Source organism: Phycodurus eques, chromosome 6 (assembly GCF_024500275.1).
Source record: "Phycodurus eques isolate BA_2022a chromosome 6, UOR_Pequ_1.1, whole genome shotgun sequence".
Lineage (NCBI taxonomy): Eukaryota > Metazoa > Chordata > Actinopteri > Syngnathiformes > Syngnathidae > Phycodurus > Phycodurus eques.
Window position 1 is genome coordinate 23,586,021 of NC_084530.1, and position 21,164 is coordinate 23,607,184.

A 21,164-nucleotide genomic window follows, 5' to 3' on the forward strand; every position below is an offset into this window, starting at 1 on the left:
TGCCTCACAGTTCTGAGGACCAGGGTTCAAATTCTGGCCCTGCCTGTGTGGAGTTTGCATGTTTTTGTGATGTCCATATCAAATAAATTCTACCTACAATATGCAATTTTTCTACATTAAAATAGACATTTTTATTTTTTGGGGGGCTGAAATGATGAAAGGTTGTGTTCACTTTCTGTAGCCAGTGTATTTTATGTGCATTTTGTAACATCCACCGATTTTCTGAACCGCTTATCCTCACTACATTTCCCTAAAATTAAATTGTAAAGGTTATAATAACTTAAATATAATTTTCGTTTTATTTTGTTAGCAATTATTTTTGCCCTTTTAAGCCCTGCTTATATATTTCTTTATTCTTTTAAGCGTTGCTATGCTAATGGCTAGCGCTTTGGTTGGATGTCAGCAACTGCGCATGCGTCGAAGGTTGGGATTCCACGAGACGGAACAGCTGAAAGACCGTCTGAAGTTTGGACCGGGTCACGTGACCGCGCCTCTAAGCCAATGGGAGAGCCCGACTCAGATTTCAGTCCATGGAGTCGAAGAGGAGAGGAAGGAAGCGATATAATAATGAAGAAAAAAAAGAAAACCAGCGAGTGACATAACTTTACCTGCGTCTTTAGCACACTCCGAAGCCCTTTCTTGTCGCTATGGGATAATTTAATGGCATATTTAGGTGCGAAAATGGCCCCATATATGGGGAGGGAAGTTCACTCCAGACGAGTTTAAGGAGAGACGCATTTCTTCCCCCATCCTTACCTTGTGTGGAAGAATGGGGGCCGGAGCTCTGACCATCTGTGTGAGTAAAATATCCCATTTCTAACGTTCTTAAATGAAGTTTTCCGTGAGTATGTGTGGTGGAACCTTATTTCAGTGTCGCTGCGCTCTTGTAATGATATTCCAAATAGCTTTTGCGTTCCCAAAAAATTGCTTTTTGCACCCTAAAATGTCCCCCCATTTGTCAGTGGTGAGACGTGACGTCATCAACCAGGGACCATATAGTGGACATAAACACCAGTCCTCCATAGATGTTTTTTTGCCCCCTCCCCCCCTAGCACGTACTCTGTGACATCACTTAAAAGGGGGACTAGCACATCATAACAACACATTTTGTTTTAACTCCTTTGAAAAGTATGCAGTTAGTGGTCCTCAAAAAGCATTGTTAAGTTTATGTGCATGTCAAAGATGCATGGCGATTTTAGTCAATAAGAAGCCAGAAGAAAGCAACAATTGGAAAAGGCATAAGGACTTTGAGCTCCACATGTATTGAGACAATGACAAGGATGGCCATTTGACTAAATGTGACTTATTGTTAATCATGTGCTGTTTTCAGATTCACTTTTAGATGGCAAAAAATATATATATATTTTTTTGTCTTAGAAAGAAACCTTGTAATGCTTTGTATGGAACTAAAAAGTAAAATGAAACAGCAAATAAATATTTAGTGTGGCTATTCCAGGTTTTCACTAGTTTCCCCACAAAGTACACCGCCTCCATTTGAAGGACCTAAAAAAAAAAAAAAAAAAAGACATGAATGTAAATACTGAAAGTATTGGAATGAGGGGAAGTAGAGAAGTAATGATCCAAAGCATAGCACATCATGGGTCAGACATGGGCGGCACGGTGGACGACTGGTTAGAGCGTCAGCCTCACAGTTCTGAGGACCCGGGTTCAATCCCCGGCCCCGCCTGTGTGGAGTTTGCATGTTCTCCCCGTGCCTGCGTGGGTTTTCTCCGGGCACTCCGGTTTCCTCCCACATCCCAAAAACATGCATTAATTGGAGACTCTAAATTGCCCATAGGTGTGAATGTGAGTGCGGATGGTTGTTTGTTTGTATGTGCCCTGCGACTGGCTGGCAACCAGTTCAAGGTGTACCCCGCCTCCTGCCCGATGACAGCTGGGATAGGCTCCAGCACGCCCGCGACCCTAGTGAGGAGAAGCGGCTCAGAAAATGGATGGATGGATGGGTCAGACATGGTGGAGGCAGTGTTATGGTCTCTAGTGTTGATTAAAATATTGCAAAAGAAACTCCTGAAAGAAAATAAATTGAATACGCTTGAGTGGCCATTCAAATCAACTGATTTCTACCTAATAGAGGATGCATTTCACATTCTGTAGAGCACAGGTGTCAAACTGGTGGCCCGGAAGCTAGATCCGGCCCGCAACATCATTTTATGTGTTCCGCAAAAGCAAATCATGTGTGTCGACTTCATGTTTCTTGTGAAAATACCAAAATTGATGTCTTTACTTGTATAATGTTGAGATATTGCAAGCATTTTATGTTACAATCACCTTTTTGGAATAAATGTTTTTTATTGATTTTAAAACTAGTTATCCATCAATTTGTTGCGTATATATCATTATATGAGACAATATTTTATGTGGGTTCACAGTCATAACGGCCCTCCGAGGGAAGCGATAACTACAATGTGGCCCGTGACAACAATGAGTTTGACACCCCTGATGTAGAGCCACAAATAAGCAGCGAGTGATGGTTGCAACTATTTTACTCATAGAGTGAAATAAAGTTAGATTACAAAAGTTGGCTACAGCTCATGTTATAGGAAAAATTAATGCTAACATGTTATTTCCACATTAGTAACCGGGTCACTTCATTTGTAAAGAAAATGCTAACATGTTTTCATATCAATTGTTACGTCAGTAACGGTGCCACTTTATCAGTAAATGCTTCCAAACTGCTAACATGTTGCTGCAACGCCACACGGGGTATGAAGTACTTTCGACACAACAGTGAGGTGTTAAACCTCACGTGGAATCCCCTTGCACACAGACACCGACCCTCCTTTGTTCGGCTCTCCACTCAATATTGTCTCCACGTGCTTGTAAAATCCTCTCTGATGCTGGTGTTGATTGTGGAAGCGTGTCGTGTGTGGCATCTGCCACGTTCAAAGTACACTCAGCGACATATGTGAGCCGATGGGGGGTCGAGGGAGGGCATGGGGGGTTGGGGGTGGTGCTTAAGCAGCTGATCTTGGGTGGTCCACAAGCCACTGTTGTAAGGCACAGCGAGGATCTGCTCACTCGTATGTGGGTTGACCCACCGTCACCATGGAAACCAACTCTTGCAGATTCCAAAGGAGTCTGTTGAAGTTTGCACGTAGAGATGTTATTAAAAAGGAACAGTTTTGTTTTTGCAGCAGTTAACTTTTTACACCAAAACATAGGTTTGCCTTTGTTATTGAAGTAGTGACTTGCTGTGGACACAGTTATGGACACATCTGCAAGTCGAAAGTCGCAAGTTGTCACAACAACTGAGTATTTCGTTGTTTTAACATCTTCATATTATAGTGCTGAACTTTTTTTTTTTTAAACAATAATATTAAATGTAACATAAAACATTGCCTCTCCAGTTTATGATTGTTTGATTCTGTAACTGGTTATTTTGTCATTTCATTATTTCCTGTATTAAATATGGAAGAATATGTGGAAAAGCTGAATAATCATATTGAGAGGATGCAATAACCATATACATTTAATTTGTTAAAAAATAAAATCTTACTAAAATTGAATAGTTATAGTGAAAGTAAGTGCTATCTGAATTGAGAAAATACAAGAAAAATTGAATAATCATATTGGGACTAGGCAATAATCATATTAATAAATAAATGAAATGAAATAATCTTATTGAGAGCAAATAATAACAATATTGAAATAAAATAAATAAAACATAAATTTAATAATCATATTGGGAATAAGCAATAAATATTGAAAATGAAAAAATAATAATTAAAACTTTATTAAAATTGAATAGTCACATTGCTCAAGCAATATGTGCATAAGAAGTAAAAAAATGTGAATGATTAAAAATCAAATACAATTTAGATAACTACATTAAAAAATACAAATCATAATCAGATTGGGAGTAAACGATAACGGTCTTATAAAGTCCATTAAAGATCAAATATTCATATTAGGAGTAAGCACTATCCATCCATCCATTTTTAGTACCTCCTTATCCTCACAAGGGTCGTGAGTGTGCTGCAGCCTATCCCAGCTATCTTCGGGCGAGAGGCGGGGTACACCCTGAACTGGTCGCCAGCCAATTGCAGGGCAGAGTAAGGAGTAAACATATTTAAAAGTCAAAACCCAATATGCATATTATTAGTAACCAATAACCATATGCAAAAATAAAAAAGGATCATATTGGGAGTAAACAATAACTGTGTCTTAAAAATGTAATAAATACAACAACTGCATGTTTTTCTTTATCAGACATGTATACACTTAAATCTAGAATAACATTTAGACGCAGTTGCGCAAGTCGTGCTTCAGTTCCATGTTGACGTTAACAATATACGTAGCAAAACAAATATTTGGTTAAGAGTTCTTGCTGTCCTGATGTAAACATGGCTGGTGAGAAGTGTGCTTGTAAAGTGTGTTTGAGCACAAGCACAAAATGAGACAAGATAGACATAATAACAGCTGCTTAATGTTTACCTGTAGAGGGTAATGTGCTCAGTGAGGCTTGTTTGATGGGGTCATTAAATTGTACACTGCATCCAGAAGGTAGTCATAGCGCTTCAAATTTTTCACTTTTAATTTGTTTTAATTATTATTTTTTTAAGCACACAGCCTTATTCCAAAATGGAATAAATAAAATATTTCCCGAGGAATTGTACATACAACACCCCATAATTCCACCATACAAAAGTTAAATAGAAATTTTTGCACATTAATAAATAATAAAACATGAAGAACTCACATGTAATGAGTGCAAAGTGACTAAAGTGGGAATATAAGATGAGCAAGATTGCATGACGTGAATCATGACTTGCTTAACCCAAGTGATGACGTGACTCGACTTGCTTGGTTTTTGGTAGAGTAACTTGGGACCTTTGGTATAAGAAGAAATTGAATTTAATCCATTTTGGAATAAGGCTCTATATAAATGGTGGAAAAAGTGAAGCTCTCATGTGAATACTTTCCAGAAGCACTGTATGCTTGTTTGAAACCCTAATGAGAAATTCAGCCTCTTCTGCACGCTTTCAACATCTTTCACCTCCCTTGAGGACTCTGTCAAGTGTCTGTTTGTGTGGCACATTTAAGGTGTTGCATGGTAACCCGAGATCTGTCATAGTAACACGCACATAGTCCAGCTCTCCCTGTTCTCTTCTTACCAGCACACGAGTCCCACATGGCGACGGCCAGGTTCTTCTTGAGTAACCGCCGTTTTCTTTGCAGCACAACGAGGCGGCAGTGCAGGTGAAGGAGGATATGAAGAAGATGGTTCAGATGCCCGTGCTGAGACCACGCTCGGTGGCGGCCAAGCAGACCAGGCTGTTCGGGGCGCCCCTCCCCGAGCTGCAGGAGAGGGGCCTGACTGAGGACGGTGTGCCCCTGGTAGTGCACAGGATGGTGGAGCACCTGCGCAACCATGGTGAGACAAAAGCTACCCATCCATTTTCTATTGCACCTGTCCTCACAAGGGTCACATCTGCCCTGGAGCCTAGTCAGATGGGATCAATGAAGCTCCTCAACACACTTCAATTTAGTTCAGAATCAGAATCATCTTTATTTGCCAAGTATGTCCAAAAAACACACAAGGAATTTGTCTCCGGAAGTTGGAGCCGCTCTAGTACGACAACAGACAGTCAATTGACAGAGAACACTTTTGAGACATAAAGACATTGAGAAAAACAGTCACTGAGCAATAAAGGGTTGCTCGTTATCCGGTAATGCCGGTACAAATTTAATTAATTAATTAATTAATTTTATAATTGTGAAAAAAGATGCACAGTCCTCTAGCACTTAGAGCAGTTTGAATGACTAATATAGCAATAGTCCGGTGCAATGACCATTGTGCAAAGAAGCCCAAGATGGTGCTGAAGCAATACAAGGGACCCCTCGCTATTTGTGGGAGATAGGGACTGGGCCAAGATTGCTATTTTAATTGCGTTGACACTTTTAAAAATGTATTTATTTATTTTTTAATAAACTCCAAAGATTATTGAATAAACAGGGATAAATGGCCAGTAAGCATTTTGGGGTTGGTTCCCCCTCAAATAAGAAAAAACAAAAAGAAAACAAATAATGATAATAATAATTATTTTATTAATAATCATTCATAATTACAAATCCCGACTATGCGTGGGAACACTGTAAACTATTTAAAATATTTTGCTTGGTTTTATTTAATTTTTTTTTTACATAACCAATATGTCAAACTCAGGACCGGGGGCCAAATTTGGCCCACAATGTAATTATTTTTGGCCCGCAAGACCATATCAAATGTGTATTAGAGCAGGCCCACCAGTATATAGCACATGCGCCACTAATATTACAAATCCCAGAATGCTTTGCTAGTGTGTTGGCCCATCAGTCTAGGCCGGCGAGCGCCCCTTCCCTTTCTGTTACAGTCGTTAGCAACTATGCTGCTAGTCTCCTCGAGCAAATGTACACTTCTGATGGAAAACGATTAACTTCCAAGACAGGTGGGAGGCAGATTGTCTGTTCACTAAAGTAAAAGACAGACCTGTTTGTCGTGTGTGGAGCAACGTGGCTGTAACAAAGAATATAACATAATTTAATTCATGTTTTTTTTTTTAATGCCCTTTATCAAGTCATAGGCAGGGGCTGTTAATAGTTTGAAGTTTGGATTTTTATTGAAGGACATTCTTATTTTTTGGATTTACATAAAAAAGAAAGGTAGTTGGAGATAGATAAGTAGAAGATGTAGAGACAGAATAATTCATGTTATCGATTTAAATACAAAACAACAAACAAATACCACGGATGTCTTTTATCGCAAATTTGATTTCTCGTGTTTATAATATTAAAGTTTGTTTATTCCGGATTCAGTGTTTAAGGCAAAATTAAGTTTGTTGTCATATGATAAACTTTAACGCTATGTTTCTGGAGAGAAGGGAAACATGCACATCACAGTGATTTTTCATTAAATATTGAGTTTGGCCCGCGACGTTGTCCCAATTTTTAATTTTGGCCCACCGTGAATTTGAGTTTGACACCCCTGATTTAGAATATCCAATCATGAATGACCTATAAGGAGTTAATGGGGGGTTATGTAGTGTTTACCTTTGACCACTAGATGTCAGTAAGAGAAAAAGATGATTGTGACCCGCAGCGCTGCAGCAGGAGGGTTTGTTCCGGGTGAACGGCAGTGTGCGGGCCGTGGAGGCCCTCCGGCAGCGCCTGGAGAGCGACCAAGCCGCCGATATCGACAGCGACGTGGACACGTGCACAGTGGCCAGCCTGCTCAAAAGGTACCTGAGAGACCTCCCCCAAGGCCTGGTGGAGCCTGCAGTCCAAAAGGCGCTGGTGCACCACTACCAAGGTGAGAGGAAGGTGTGCTTGGTTTATTTGGTATGTTTAAATTCACAAATTCAGTCATATCATACAGAACTAGACCAGAGGATGCCTGGTGGGATACATTGTGGTTTTCTACAACTGTGTAATTCTAGTTAAAATCTCCTTTTACTTTGTCTTCACATTATTTGTTTTCAGTTTTTTATCAATGATATATCAGTTTAATTTGTTTAAAAATATATATATATATTTCATAATATTTAATGATACCTTAAATGGTATCATTTTGGTGCAAGTAAGCAAATATTTGTAAAATTTGTTAAAGCTTAAAATGGTCGTATTAAATATTTTATATCTTATCATATATATTGACTTGATTTTAGTACATATTTTTTAGTGTAAGATAAATATGATTATTTTTGGCGTTATTCCTAAATAGGTGTTTAGAAAGCTGTTTTAAAAAAAATCGTAAAATAGTAACTTTCACAACAAATTGACAAAATGTGTTTATAGTATGAGAAAATATATAAAATTATTTTGCATGTTTTTTGTATTTTCCTTTTGTTTAGCATGTATATTCTAATGTACATATGTTTTTTTTTTTCAATTTAGGTGTAAATTCTAAATGGGTTTAAATTCAGTTAACATAAGTTCTCCAGTTTATTTTTCAAGGACCTTGAAAGGACAGCTTTTAAATTAACCATTTTTAGCAGTAGAGTTATTTTTTTTAGTGTTTTTACTGTCTTTAATTACATTCTTATTCTGTAAATATTTACATAAATATGATTTTTATTTTTAAGTGCTGAATAAATTTAAATTTTTCAATGTTTAAGGCTTTAAATGCTAACCGTAACAACAAATTAGCACAACTTTGTTTATAGTATAATTATTTTAAAAAATACTTTTTTTCTGATTTTTACCATTTTGTTGTGTATTTTTACTATGTATATCGGTGAATTGAGCTGGTTTTTAATTACATATAAGTCCTGAATCGGTTTAAATTCTAAAAGGTATTGTTTTATATGTTTCCTGTACATATTCATGCAAATATAAAAGCATGTCTGTTGAAAGCCTGGATTATAATACTATCATGAGTTCAATAGATATGTTTCTTTCACACATATTTTTTCAATCAGAATATTACAAATTTTATAATTTTTTTTTTTCGTTTTTGTGTGCCTATTTCCTTCTCTAAATCGTTACTATTGTGAAATGCACTGTTACGCTAAACACATTTATGATATTTCTGAATGAACAATAGGGCTACCACCTCGTAACACGCACACACATATATATACGCACATACAAATTTGCGTCATTGGGCCCATTGGGATCAGTCTTCATACGTGTTTATCCAACTGACCCCATTGTGTTTCCCTAGTAATAGTATCAACATATTTGCAGGCTCTTTGCAGCACACGAATGTTCACGTATGCAACCCGGCACAGCTCACGATTGGATATGAGCCTTCTTCCCGTGCCTGCCACAGCCGGGGAAAAACACACAATTGTTGTTGTTGTTTTTTTTTAAAGGGACTGGAGAGAAGATTCCAGAATGAACGCGTCACGCAATTAAGTTATGTTCTCTGATCAAATCGTGGTAGGGCTTGATGAAGGTTCCGTGAGGCTGTGGGGCACATGGGTCTCGAGGGAGGTTAGCGATCAGGTCGCACTATATTTGAAAAGCTCTGCTGGGTCCACATCACTGTCAAGTATAGGTCCCTACATGCCGAATATACAGAGGAGGCCCAGGAACCACGCTATTTAGTTACAAATGGGCCCATACTTTAGGTACAGAGGGACCCTTGGACCTCCACATTTGAGGCAAAAAGCAGCCCAGGGACCTCCACAGGAGACATGCAGGTGCCCAACAATGTCAACACTGAGGGGCCTTGTAGTCATCTTACATTGTCATCAATACAGATTATGAGTACAGTCCACTCTTAGTAGAATTACAGTGTCCAAGGGTCCATATAAGTATTATACAATTTTCAACCTAAATGAGCTAGTCCCACATGGTAATGGTTAGCTCATACCTTCACGTGCTTTGCGTGTCCATAGAGTTTGGCGACGAGGTCTCCTGCTCAGGCCTGAGGCAGCATCTGAAGCAGCTACCGGGCGTCCACCTCAGCCTACTGCGTTACCTGTGTCACTTCCTCACGCTGGTGGAGGGCAACCATCAGGACAACCGCATGAACGCCCACAACCTGGCCACCGTGTTCGGACCCAGCGTCTTCCAGTGAGTGCGTAATTCAAGGCCCACGTGCGTCACCCAAAACAGGCCTCAACCTTTAATAATTTGGTTGAAACCAGTTATGAATTGAGAGAAATTACAGTTTTTGATTCAATTGAGTAATATGTTTTTTTTTAAACTGCCCATCATTTTTATGACAATTTTCTTAGACATGAGCTCCAATTAAATTTTAATAATAAAAAAAAGGTTTTGCACTTTATATATATATATATATATATATATATATATATATATTTAATTACCCAAATTGTTTTGTTTCAAAAACTAAATCAAATAAAACGAAGCCCATCATTTAAAATGTATGCAGGGTTATGTATATGAAAGTGGAGAAAGAAATTTTATTTTCTTTAAAACTCTATTTATTAGGGATCTTTTATTTAATTAAAATGAAATAAGAATAAAGAATAGTAACTGACTAATTCAAATAGTTTGAAATTTGAATCAATTTGAATTACCCATCAATTATAAAAAAAACTTTTTTTAAATCAAAAACTGGGAACAGGAACTCCAATGAAATTGGATCTTAAAAGATTTTTGGCCTCTATGCAGTACAAATCTTTCCGTTGCATTCGATTTTCAAACTGTGAATTATGTCAAAATTAAATAATAATTGTACAAATAATAACAATTTTTTTTTAAACAAATTAAATAGCCACCTTTCTCTAAAGTCTGATCCCCTTAAATCCTCCGGTGGAATTTATCCCACTGGGTCGTCGCGGGGCTGTCCACTGCGCGATGTGACGCGCTAGCCATGAGTTAGCTCGCGAGATGGCATTCCTCTCGACCGGCGGTAAACTCGTCCGCGGCATTACGCCCTCGCTTGTTTTTGTGTCAGTGTGTGGGTCTACATAACAGAGACACTTTAGGTCAAGTTAACCCTTTATTAAACACGGCGGCGTGTGGCTCACACTACATGACAGACATTTGAAAACATACTTCATGTTAGTTATATACCCATTTTTCCAACATATTATGGTAGCCCGAACAACACAAAATACCTAACACTTGGGAATTTAAATAACGACACCGATTTGTTCTGTAAGTTGTGGCATCCAGGGTCTGTAGGCATAGCTAACTAGCTAACTGCATGCTGTAGAGGTAGAAATGGGCCACGTAATAATAACTCATACAACTCGCAATTGCGCCTGATAACCGCTGGTGTCAACAAAGGCGCTTAGTTCTTATATAGTGGGGAAGGGGTGACTCATGCCGGACACCCAAATGAGTCATGTTTTAGCTACGCTCCCAAAAATCAGGATCAGTGAATTGGTGAAAAACAATTTAACATTATAGCTCCACAATTGGGTAGTTCTCCGTTTTCCCACGTTTTCAGCAATTGTCTTCAAACATGTATGATTTATTTAGAAATAAATCTGAATTCACCTTGCAGGGTCTTCAATGGTCATTGCCCCCTTCCCGATGGTTGAAATTCTCCTGTATCCGGCCGGCCACATTAACCCAACTGTCTGTGAGATATTTGGCCAGCAGCCGGTGCTGTTGCCTCTCAAGAGGGCTTGTCACTTTTACAGTCCCTTCTGCTCATCAAATGACCGTATTAATATTTAACCATAATTCATAATGGATGAGATTATTTATACATTGTGTGGAACAGATCAGAATAAGAGTTTGGGGTCTGTAGTAATTTCTGATCTGAGATTCCAACTCAGATCAGAAATGACTACAATTGATGAATGCGTAAGGAAAACGAAGTCTTCCATGATACATGCAGTAATGTACGTAAGATGTGTCTAAAGGCCGCGTACACGACACAATGCGACTTCAAGGTGCGTCCGGGCCTCATAAATAAACAATGAGCTGAGCGGTTTTGCCTCGCCTTTGCTCGCTCTTCTATTTTTCAGAATCCTACTCCAGGCAGCGTTCCATGTGCTGCGATTGTAAAAACTGCATGTGATCATGTTTTATACTGTTAATGCTCTTCTCTGTACAGCCCATGTGTGAATGTGTGGAGGTTAGCTGCATAGCAACACAGCCCAAACAGCAGCACTGAAGCCCATAAACAGTCTCACAATAATTAAAACTAGTTGCTGTTTTGTAGAAAACCTGTCCTTTCGGGGATTAGCTTTCCAGTGGACTCGGACGTGTGGCCCGCTCCACAGTCTTGTGTGCGTCCAGTTGCCATGTCGTGCTCTGCAACCTGCATGTATTGTGGTAAAGAGGTGACACATTCCACTACACAAGCTTATACAGTCCCTCAGTGGCAACACAAGTTATATCTAAGGAGAAAAAGGAGGCTTCTATTAGAGGTGAGCCGTCTATTTTTTATGTTTTTGTCTGAGGAGCTTTACAAATGCCACGTCATGCTGCTCTGAAGCCTTCGTGCGTTGAATTAAAGATACCACACATAATTACATGCTTATCATAGTCCTTTAGTGAGACCCTCAGTTGTTTTGTTTTGTTTTTTTGCCTGAGGGCAAAGTGGAAAGGAAAGAGGAGGTGTCTATTTGAGGCGAGGCATTTATTTGTTCAACACACCTGCTGATTAATTGAGGTGTCTACTGGAGTGGAGGCGGCCATTTGATGGAATATATCATGTCCATAATGTTTACCTTGAGACACACAGACATTAAATAGTTAACTGTTGAGCCCATTTGAATTCTGTTGCCAACCAAAACAGCAGCACCTACCAAAGCACGGAAACTCTCTCAGATTAGTTCCACTGCGCAATATAAATATGATCTTGTGTTATGTGGGGATGGCATCTTGAACAACTATTACTGTAGACTAGGCCTGCAAGTGGCTGGGGAAAGGGAAGTCTCGGCGTCCCTGCTAAAGCTACTGCCCCCGCGACCCGACCTCGGATAAGCGGTAGAAAATGGATGGATGGATGGATGGATAGGCCTGCAACTACTTATTTTAATAATCTGTCGCTTATTTTTTCAATTAATCGAGTAATTGGATTATTTTTTTTTTTAAATATTTCCATTCTTTCTTTCAAAGACAGGACATTTATTTCAAATTGACAGTGTGGAAAATGAACAAACAAATTAATTAAGATTCAGTTATTGGTTTGGTCCATAACAAGTGTCTTATTGTGATGAAACATAAAGATAATTTGTCTGCTTTCATGGTGGATTACAGAAATCTGAGAATTTTTGACAATTTTAAGTGAAACAATGGCTTTAAAAGATTAATTGATTATCAAAATATATATAAAAAAAGTGTGTGTGTGTGTGTGTGTGTGTGTGTGTGTGTGTGTGTGTATATATATATATATATATATATATATATATATATATATAAATTTGACAATCGATTAATTGTTGCTCCTCTAGTGTCTGATGTCAGCCATTAAAGAGTTTACCGCAGAGCCCATTTGAACTCTGTTGCTAACCAAAACAGCAGCACCTAGACATCCTCTTTGGAGTCTTAATTCATGTTATTAACGAGCTCTTTGTCCAGTATTAACCACATCCTCACCGGCGGTTGACTCTGACGCATGGTTGCTCCGAAATCTTTTGTGTGTCCACGTTTGACCATGTTTATTAACATTTACTTTTTTTCGCTCGGGTCCAGCGTGGCTCCTGGTTTTGAGGCCCTGAACGAGCAGAACATCTGCAACAAGATCCTGGTCCGGTTCATCCAGAACTACAGCAGCGTATTCGAAGAAGACACAAAAGACGAAGAAAAAGAAGAACAAGACGACGTCATCCTGGTGAAGGTACCTGGTAGTTTTGTTTTTATTGTTCATGCTGAGTGCAGGGCGGCTGACATCCTCTGATGCCGCTTCAAGCATCTGACCTATGACATCACTCCTGGCCTATTTACCCAGCAGGGCGGCGTATGGATAGCCGCTTCCATAACCGCAGGCTGAAAATTGGTCAGTGTATTGATCGCGGGAGGTGGACATCTTGTCACAGGTGGCCCGTGTCTTACGTCTCTATTGATCGGCTTGTTTGGCAGGCAGGAAACAACAGGAAGAAAACATCCATACATGTTCTTTACTGCTTATCCTGTTGTCTGATCTTATTGTATACAGTTGAAAACCTCTAGATCAATGATTCTCAAAGTATGGTACATGTACCAATAATCAAAGTCATATATCAAGAAAGTATGGCCAGCTATTTGCGTGGGCACCATCTTGTTACCCACCTTATATTGTACCAGCACTCGCCTTATGATTGGATTCACTGTCAGCTTATACCTATAAATATTCATAAACAAACACTTCAAGGAACTTTGTGTGTTTAATATTGCATAATGTTAATGTTAATATGATTGCAGCCTTCATGGAAGTACGTCCATTACGAGTTGATTGTTAACATGCTGAAACAATCTGAAACAATTAAATGTGAGCATTATTTGACAGCTACTTGCTACTAATTACCATAAAGAAAAAATTAACCTCACATTTAAAAAAATAAATAGTCACTTTAATTTTGTTTTAAAAAGAATACATAGTCTTTCTGGGTTTCTTGGAAAATTATGCATCGATACGCCTTGCCTGGGACGACTGCAGCCTACAGCCACAGAGCAATCCATTTGGATGAAAATCCACTTACAAAATGGCAAAAGCTGTTTAAGCGTTTAATGACTAACACACATTTGCGTGTGTTTTTGTTTTTCTGTGGATTTTTCTGTTATTTTGCTTTTCCTTTGGCTTTTCTAGATTTGTTTTCAACAACTATTCCAAAAGAACGACATCATGCGCGACGTAATGTGAGACTTCAGTTCAGCAAGCATCAAATGATGACCTCGGTGTGTGTGTGTGTTTTTTGCCTCTTCTTTTACTTTTTATGTTGTTTTACTTGTGTGTGTTAATTTTTCTTTGGCTTTTTTGGGGGGTGCGAAATAGATTTCATAGCACCCTGCACAGATTCAAACCATCCCTGTGCCGGATGCGTAGAAGAGTACAAGCTTTCTGACTTGATAGTCTTGAGATTTTACTGTACCCTGCACCGATTTAAGACTGCTGGATTCAGCAAAAAGCAGCCCCAGAACATAACTGAGAACAAACGTTCTGATACTGGGCAGCACATTTTTGCTCCAAAATGCAGTGATAGTCTTGAGATTTCACAGTATCCTGCATTGATTCAAGACAGCCTATGCCGGATGCAGCAAATAGCAGCCCCAGAACATGACTGAGACAAAGCTTTCTGACACTGGCAGCACATTTGGCTGAAAAATGGCTTGGTATCTTTGAGATTATACTGTGGCCTTCACTTCACAGATTCAAGACTGCCTGTACCTAATGCAGCAAAGAGAAAACCCAGAACAAGTTATTTCAGTGATTGTGGCTTTTTCTTTCTTTACAAACTGACATGAATCACATTTTTCGTTGAATAGTTTAAGTCAAGTCAAGTTTATTTGTTTAGTCTTGTTGTCTTTACTGTGACACAGTTCCTGTGCAAGGAATGTTTGGAATTGCAAAACCCTGCTTGAAGTTCCATTGAAGAAAGATATCCTTCACAGTAGCGTCTTTATGGGTGATGGATGCATGGTGGCACGGTGAAACGTGACTGAGACCGCCAGCTTGCTTGACCACCTGACGCCGCCTTGACATTTAGGGAAACCCTCGGTCCCAATGAGCTCGACTTACATACAAACGTGCACGTGCCCAAAAACATCCAACAAGTCCAACAGTATCTGTCTGACCATGCTGTCTCCACATCTGTATGACGTCACGACAACACAACAGCACATACGATCCACTTTAGTTCTCTATTTTCCCATCAGCTCAAAAGTGTGTGCGTCCGACCATTTAACCCTTTCTAACAAGTCGTACGACACTAAAGTATATTTGTAGCACTTGCCAGGGTTGCTTGACCGCCTGGTACTCTCGTAATTCAATTAGCATTAGCAGTAGCCACAGTTTTGCTCACTCCGGTCAGATGACCGTCACAGGAATAAACTAGGAGCACGAGGAGGCTTGCTGAAGAAATGTATTTTAGTTTATTAAAATTGAATTAATAATAATCTAAATTAAGTTTGGAAGCACTGAGTGCTCATTTGACTGTATCTTGATTGGAAGCACAAACTCTGAAAGTTGGAAGGGGCGTGTCATGGTTCGGCGATAGAGGTTCGTGTCTTTGAGAGCATCTCGAGTTTTGGTTTCGATACTGTATCGTTAGAGACTTACGTTGAAGACAACAGTGACAGAAAAAAAGGAAGGCATTTACAGAGCACCTTATGGAATTTTATAGCGATTGCTGGAGTTAAGTAATATTTAAAATGGGAATGTCCTATGGGTGGCAAAATTAGTGTTCTTCCAAACAATGCATGCGACATTCCTCAAGGATGAAATGTGTGGCTCTCCCCATGCAACCTTCCGAGTGTTCCCTACCCGGAAGGCTTTAGCATTACTGTTTAGGCCCGACATCCCCAGATGCTTGCACGCTTCAAATTCCCTCACATAGGCCCTTTTAACACCGACCATGTGACGCAAGCGGCGTGATTAGCGTGACGCGGGCTTGTTTGTGGAAAAGCTGTTTTTCTGCATGAGCTCGCGGCTTTGGAGACGTTATCAGCTGACTGTGGTGGGGGAAGGTTATTCTCACACACCAGTATACAAACATTTGAATGACTTACTTGGAAGTGTTTTAAATAGAAAAATAATTAAGAAATCATTTAAAATGTAAATTACAGTAATTGTAATATTTTAATTGAAATTATAATTACATAATTTCAATTAAAATATTGGTATATTTAAGTTTAACAATATTTAAATTAAAGTATTTAAATTCTACAATATTTAAATACAAATACAAATAAGCAAATTAAAATAAAACCCCAATTCCAATGAAGTTGGGACGTTGTGTTAAACATAAATAAAAACAGAATACAATGATTTGCAAATCATGTTCAACCTATATTTAATTGAATACACTACAAAGACAAGATATTTAATGTTCAAACTGATAAACGTGATTGTTTTTAGCAAATAATCATTATCTTAAAATTTTATGGCTGCAACACATTCGAAAAAAGCTGGGAAATGGTCATGTTTACCACTGTGTTACATCACCTTTTCTTTCAACAACATTCAATAAACATTTGGGAACTGAGGATACTAATTGTTGAAGCTTTGTAGGTGGAATTCTTTCCCATTCTTGCTTGATGTACAGCTTCAGCTGTTCAACAGTCCGCGGTCTCTGGTGTCGTATGTTACGCTTCATAATGCGCCACATGTTTTCAATTGGAGACAGGTTTGGACTGCAGGCAGGCCAGTCTAGTACCCGCAGTCTTTTACTACAAAGCCACGCTGTTGTAACACGTGCAGAATGTGGTTTAGGATTGTCTTGCTGAAATAAGCAGAGGCGTCCATGAAAAAGACGTTGGTTGGATGGCAGCATATGTTTCTCCAAAACCTGTATGTACCTTTCCGCATTAATTGTGCCTTCTCAGATGTGTAAGTTACCCATGCCATTGGCACTAACACAGCCCCATACCATCAGATCCTGGCTTTTGAACTTTGCGTCCATAACAGTGGGCACTAGACTGGCCAGATGGTTCTTTTCCTCTTTGGCCCGGAGGACATGACGTCCACAATTTCCCCAAAAAATGTGAAATGTGGACTCATCGGACCACAGAACACTTTTCCACTTTGCATCAGTACATCTTAGATGAGCTCGGGTCCAGAGAAGCCGGCGGCGTTTCTGGGTGTTGTTGATAAATGGCTTTTGCTTTGCATAGTAGAGTTTCAAGTTGCACTTACGGATGTAGCGCCAAACTCTATTTACTGACATTGGTTTTCTGAAGTGTTCCTGAGCCCATGTGGTGATATCCTTTACACATTGATGTCGGTTTTTGACGCTGTGCCGCCTGAGGGATCGAAGGTCACGGGCATTCGATGTTGGTTTTCGGCCTTGCCGCTGACATGCAGTGATTGCTCCAGATTCTCTGAACCTTTTGATGATATTATGGATTATGAAATCCCTAAATTCCTTGCAATTGTACATTGAGGAACATTGTCCTTAAACTATTCGACTATTTTCTCACGCAGTTGTTCACGAAGAGGTGAACCCCGCCCCATCTTTGCTTGTGAATGACTGAGCAATTCAGGGAAGCTCCTTTTATACCCAATCATGGCACCGACATGTTCCCAATTAGCCTGTTCACGCATGGGATGTTCCAAACACGTGTTTGATGAGCATTCCTCAACTTTTTTGCCACCTGTCCCAGCTTTTTTGGAACGTGTTGCAGCCATAAAATTCTAAGTTAATGATGATTTGCGAAAAACAATCAGGTTTATCAGTTTGAACATTAAATATCTTGTCTTTGTAGTGTATTCAATTAAATATAGGTTGGACATGATTTGCAAATCATTGTATTCTGTTTTTATTTATGTTTAACACAACGTCCCAACTTCACTGGAATTGGGGTTGTAATAATAAACATAATTTACATTTAATAATTTACATTTCCTGGAGGTGGGGCTCGAAGGCGAGCGGCCTGCACCCATGGGGCCCGGCTGGGCACAGCCTGAAAGGGTAACGTGCGTCCCCCTTCCCATGGGCTCACCACCTGTGGGAGGGGCCATAGGGGTCGGGTGCAATGCGAGCTGGGCGGTAGCCGAAGGCGGGGACCTTGGCGATCCGATCCCCGGCTACAGAAGCTGACTCTAGGGACGTGGAATGTCACCTCTCTGGCAGGGAAAGAGCCCGAGCTGGTGTGTGAGGTTGAGAAGTTCCGACTAGATATAGTCGGACTTACCTCCACGCACAGCTTGGGCTCTGGTACCAGTCCTCTCGAGAGGGGTTGGACTCTCTTCCACTCTGGAGTTGCCCACGGTGAGCGGCGCCGAGCAGGTGTGGGTATACTTATTGCTCCCCGGCTCGGCGCCTGTACGTTGGGGTTCACCCCGGTGGACGAGAGGGTAGCCTTCCTCCGCCTTCGGGTGGGGGGACGGGTCCTGACTGTTGTTTGTGCCTATGCACCAAACACCAGTTCAGAGTACCCACCCTTTTTGGAGTCCTTGGAGGGGGTGCTGGAGAGCGCTCCCGCTGGGGACTCCATCGTTCTGCTGGGGGACTTCAATGCTCACGTGGGCAATGACAGTGAGACCTGGAAGGGCGTGATTGGGAGGAACGGCCCCCCCGATCAGAACCCGAGCGGTGTTCTGTTATTGGACTTCTGTGTTCGTCACGGATTGTCCATAACGAACACCATGTTCAAGCATAAGGGTGTCCACACGTGCACCTGGCACCAGGACACCCTAGGTCGCAGTTCGATGATCGACTTTGTGGTCGTGTCATCGGACTTGCGGCCGCATGTCTTGGACACTCGGGTAAAGAGAGGGGCGGAGCTGTCAACTGATCACCACCTGGTGGTGAGTTGGCTCCGATGGTGGGGGAAGATGCCGGTCCGACGTGGCAGGCCCAAACGTATTGTGAGGGTCTGCTGGGAACGTCTGGCAGAATCCCCTGTCAGAAGGAGTTTCAACTCCCACCTCCGACAGAACTTTGCTCATGTTCCGGGGGAGGCCTTTGCTCATGTTCAGGGGGAGGCCCCCTTTTTTAAGAAGGGGGAGGCCCCCTTTTTTAGGAAGGGGGACCGGAGGGTGTGTTCCAACTACAGGGGATCACACTCCTCAGCCTCCCTGGTAAGGTCTATTCAGGGGTGCTGGAGAGGAGGGTCCGTCGGGAAGTTGAATCCCAGATTCAGGAGGAGCAGTGTGGTTTTCGTCCTGGCCGTGGAACAGTGGACCAGCTCTACACCCTCGGCAGGGTCCTCGAGGGTGCATGGGAGTTCGGCCAACCAGTCTACATGTGTTTTGTGGACTTGGAGAAGGCGTTCGACCGTGTCCCTCGGGTGGTCCTGTGGAGGGTGCTTCGGGAGTATGGGGTACCGAACCCCCTGATACGGGGCTGTTCGGTCCCTGTACGACCGGAGTCAGAGTTTGGTCCGCATATCCGGCAGTAAGTCGGACTCGTTTCCGGTGAGGGTTGGACTCCGCCAAGGCTGCCCTTTGTCACCGATTCTGTTCATAACCTTTATGGACAGAATTTCTAGGTGCAGCCGAGGCGTAGAGGGGTCCGGTTTGGTGGCCTCAGTATTGCATCTCTGCTTTTTGCAGATGATGTGGTTCTGTTGGCTTCATCAAGCCGTGACCTCCAACTCACTGGAGGAGTTCGCAGCCGAGTGTGAAGCGGCTGGGATGAGAATCAGCACCTCCAAATCTGAGACCATGGTCCTCAGTCGGAAAAGGGTGGCATGCCCTCTCCAGGTCGGTGATGAGATCCTCCCCCAAGTGGAGGAGTTCAAGTATCATGGGGTCTTGTTCACGAGTGAGGGAAGAATGGAACGGGAGATCGACAGGCGGATCGGTGCAGCGTCTGCAGTGATGCGGACTTTGTATCGATCCGTTGTGGCAAAGAAGGAGCTAAGCCGAAAGGCGAAGCTCTCGATTTACGTTCCTACCCTCACCTGTGGTCATGAGCTGTGGGTCGTGACCGAAAGAACGAGATCCCGGATACAAGCGGCCGAAATGAGTTTCCTCCGCAGGGTGTCCGGGCTCTCCCTTAGAGATAGGGTGAGAAGCTCGGTTATCCGGGAGGATCTCAGAGTAGAGCCGTTACTCCTTCACATCGAGAGGAGCCAGGTGAGGTGGCTGGGGCATCTGATTCGGATGCCTCCCGGACGCCTCCCCGGTGAGGTGTTCCGGGCACGTCCCACCGGGAGGAGACCTCGGGGACGACCCAGGACACGCTGGAAAAACTACATCTCTCGGCTGGCCTGGGAACGCCTCGGGATCCCCCCGGAAGAGCTGGATGAAGTGGCTGGGGAAAGGGAAGTCTGGGCATCCCTGCTAAAGGTACTGCCCCCGCGACCCGACCTCGGATAAGCGGTAGAAGATGGATGGATGGATGAATTTACATTTAAATTATGTTTAAATTAAATAAAAATACATATAAATTGCATTTAAATTAATAATTTTATGCAATGCTGTTTCTAGAAGTGGAAAACGTAATGTATTTTCAATTCATTTAATTTTCTTTGCTTTAATTACTATTAAAATTTCAAAAAGTCATTCACCCCTATGTTTTTTCCAAAGGTTCGACATCATGATGCAGTACCTTTGTGCCAAGCCAACAGCAGCACACATGTGAGGCCTAGGAAGAAGAAGGTACAGTCCACATACAGTATCATTCATTTAATGGTTTTACCCCTAATCTACTTCTTTTCCTTTCCAAGCGCTATTTCGTGCTTTCTTATCTGACTTTTTTACATTTTTTTTTTTTTTTTTGCCTTGCCGCCAATTAACATATTATAGTTTTGTATCAGGCCTTATCGGATGATGGTCACATGATTAAAGGAAGTGTTCGGCAGCAGGAAGCAAAACAGACAGTTGCGGGCTCTTCAAATGATACATGGGACAGCGGGGAGCTTTGACGGCGATTGGGATTCTTTCATTTTTTGGGGGATGTCAAATTTTTCACATAGGATAGTACAACTTGAAATCATCCATTCCAAGATCATCATAAAACCTTTATTAACTGAATAGGGAATGTTTTAAAGGACATTAAATAATGTTTTTATTTTTTTATTTTTTTTTCACAATTCAGTTCCCATGTGCCTTAATGTCAGGCTATCAATGTACCCAAAATATCAAGAATTACAGTACACCTTATACCACATTGTTTAAGCCTCTTTAAACTTCGCCTGTCTCAAGG

The 21,164-nt window shown here is 41.2% G+C and overlaps 1 protein-coding gene across 1 annotated transcript in view; it reads left to right on the plus strand.

The window, feature by feature from the left end:
- Positions 1-541: 541 nt before the first annotated feature.
- fam13a (family with sequence similarity 13 member A) overlaps positions 542-21,164 on the plus strand; it is a 64,323-nt gene continuing 43,700 nt past the window's right edge. Inside the window, exons 1-6 of the mRNA XM_061678891.1 lie at positions 542-796; positions 5,200-5,395; positions 7,100-7,309; positions 9,342-9,519; positions 13,069-13,213; positions 20,546-20,617. Of these exons, the coding sequence (XP_061534875.1) occupies positions 770-796; positions 5,200-5,395; positions 7,100-7,309; positions 9,342-9,519; positions 13,069-13,213; positions 20,546-20,617 (828 nt within the window). The 5' untranslated portion in view covers positions 542-769. The remainder of the gene's footprint in view (positions 797-5,199; positions 5,396-7,099; positions 7,310-9,341; positions 9,520-13,068; positions 13,214-20,545; positions 20,618-21,164) is intronic.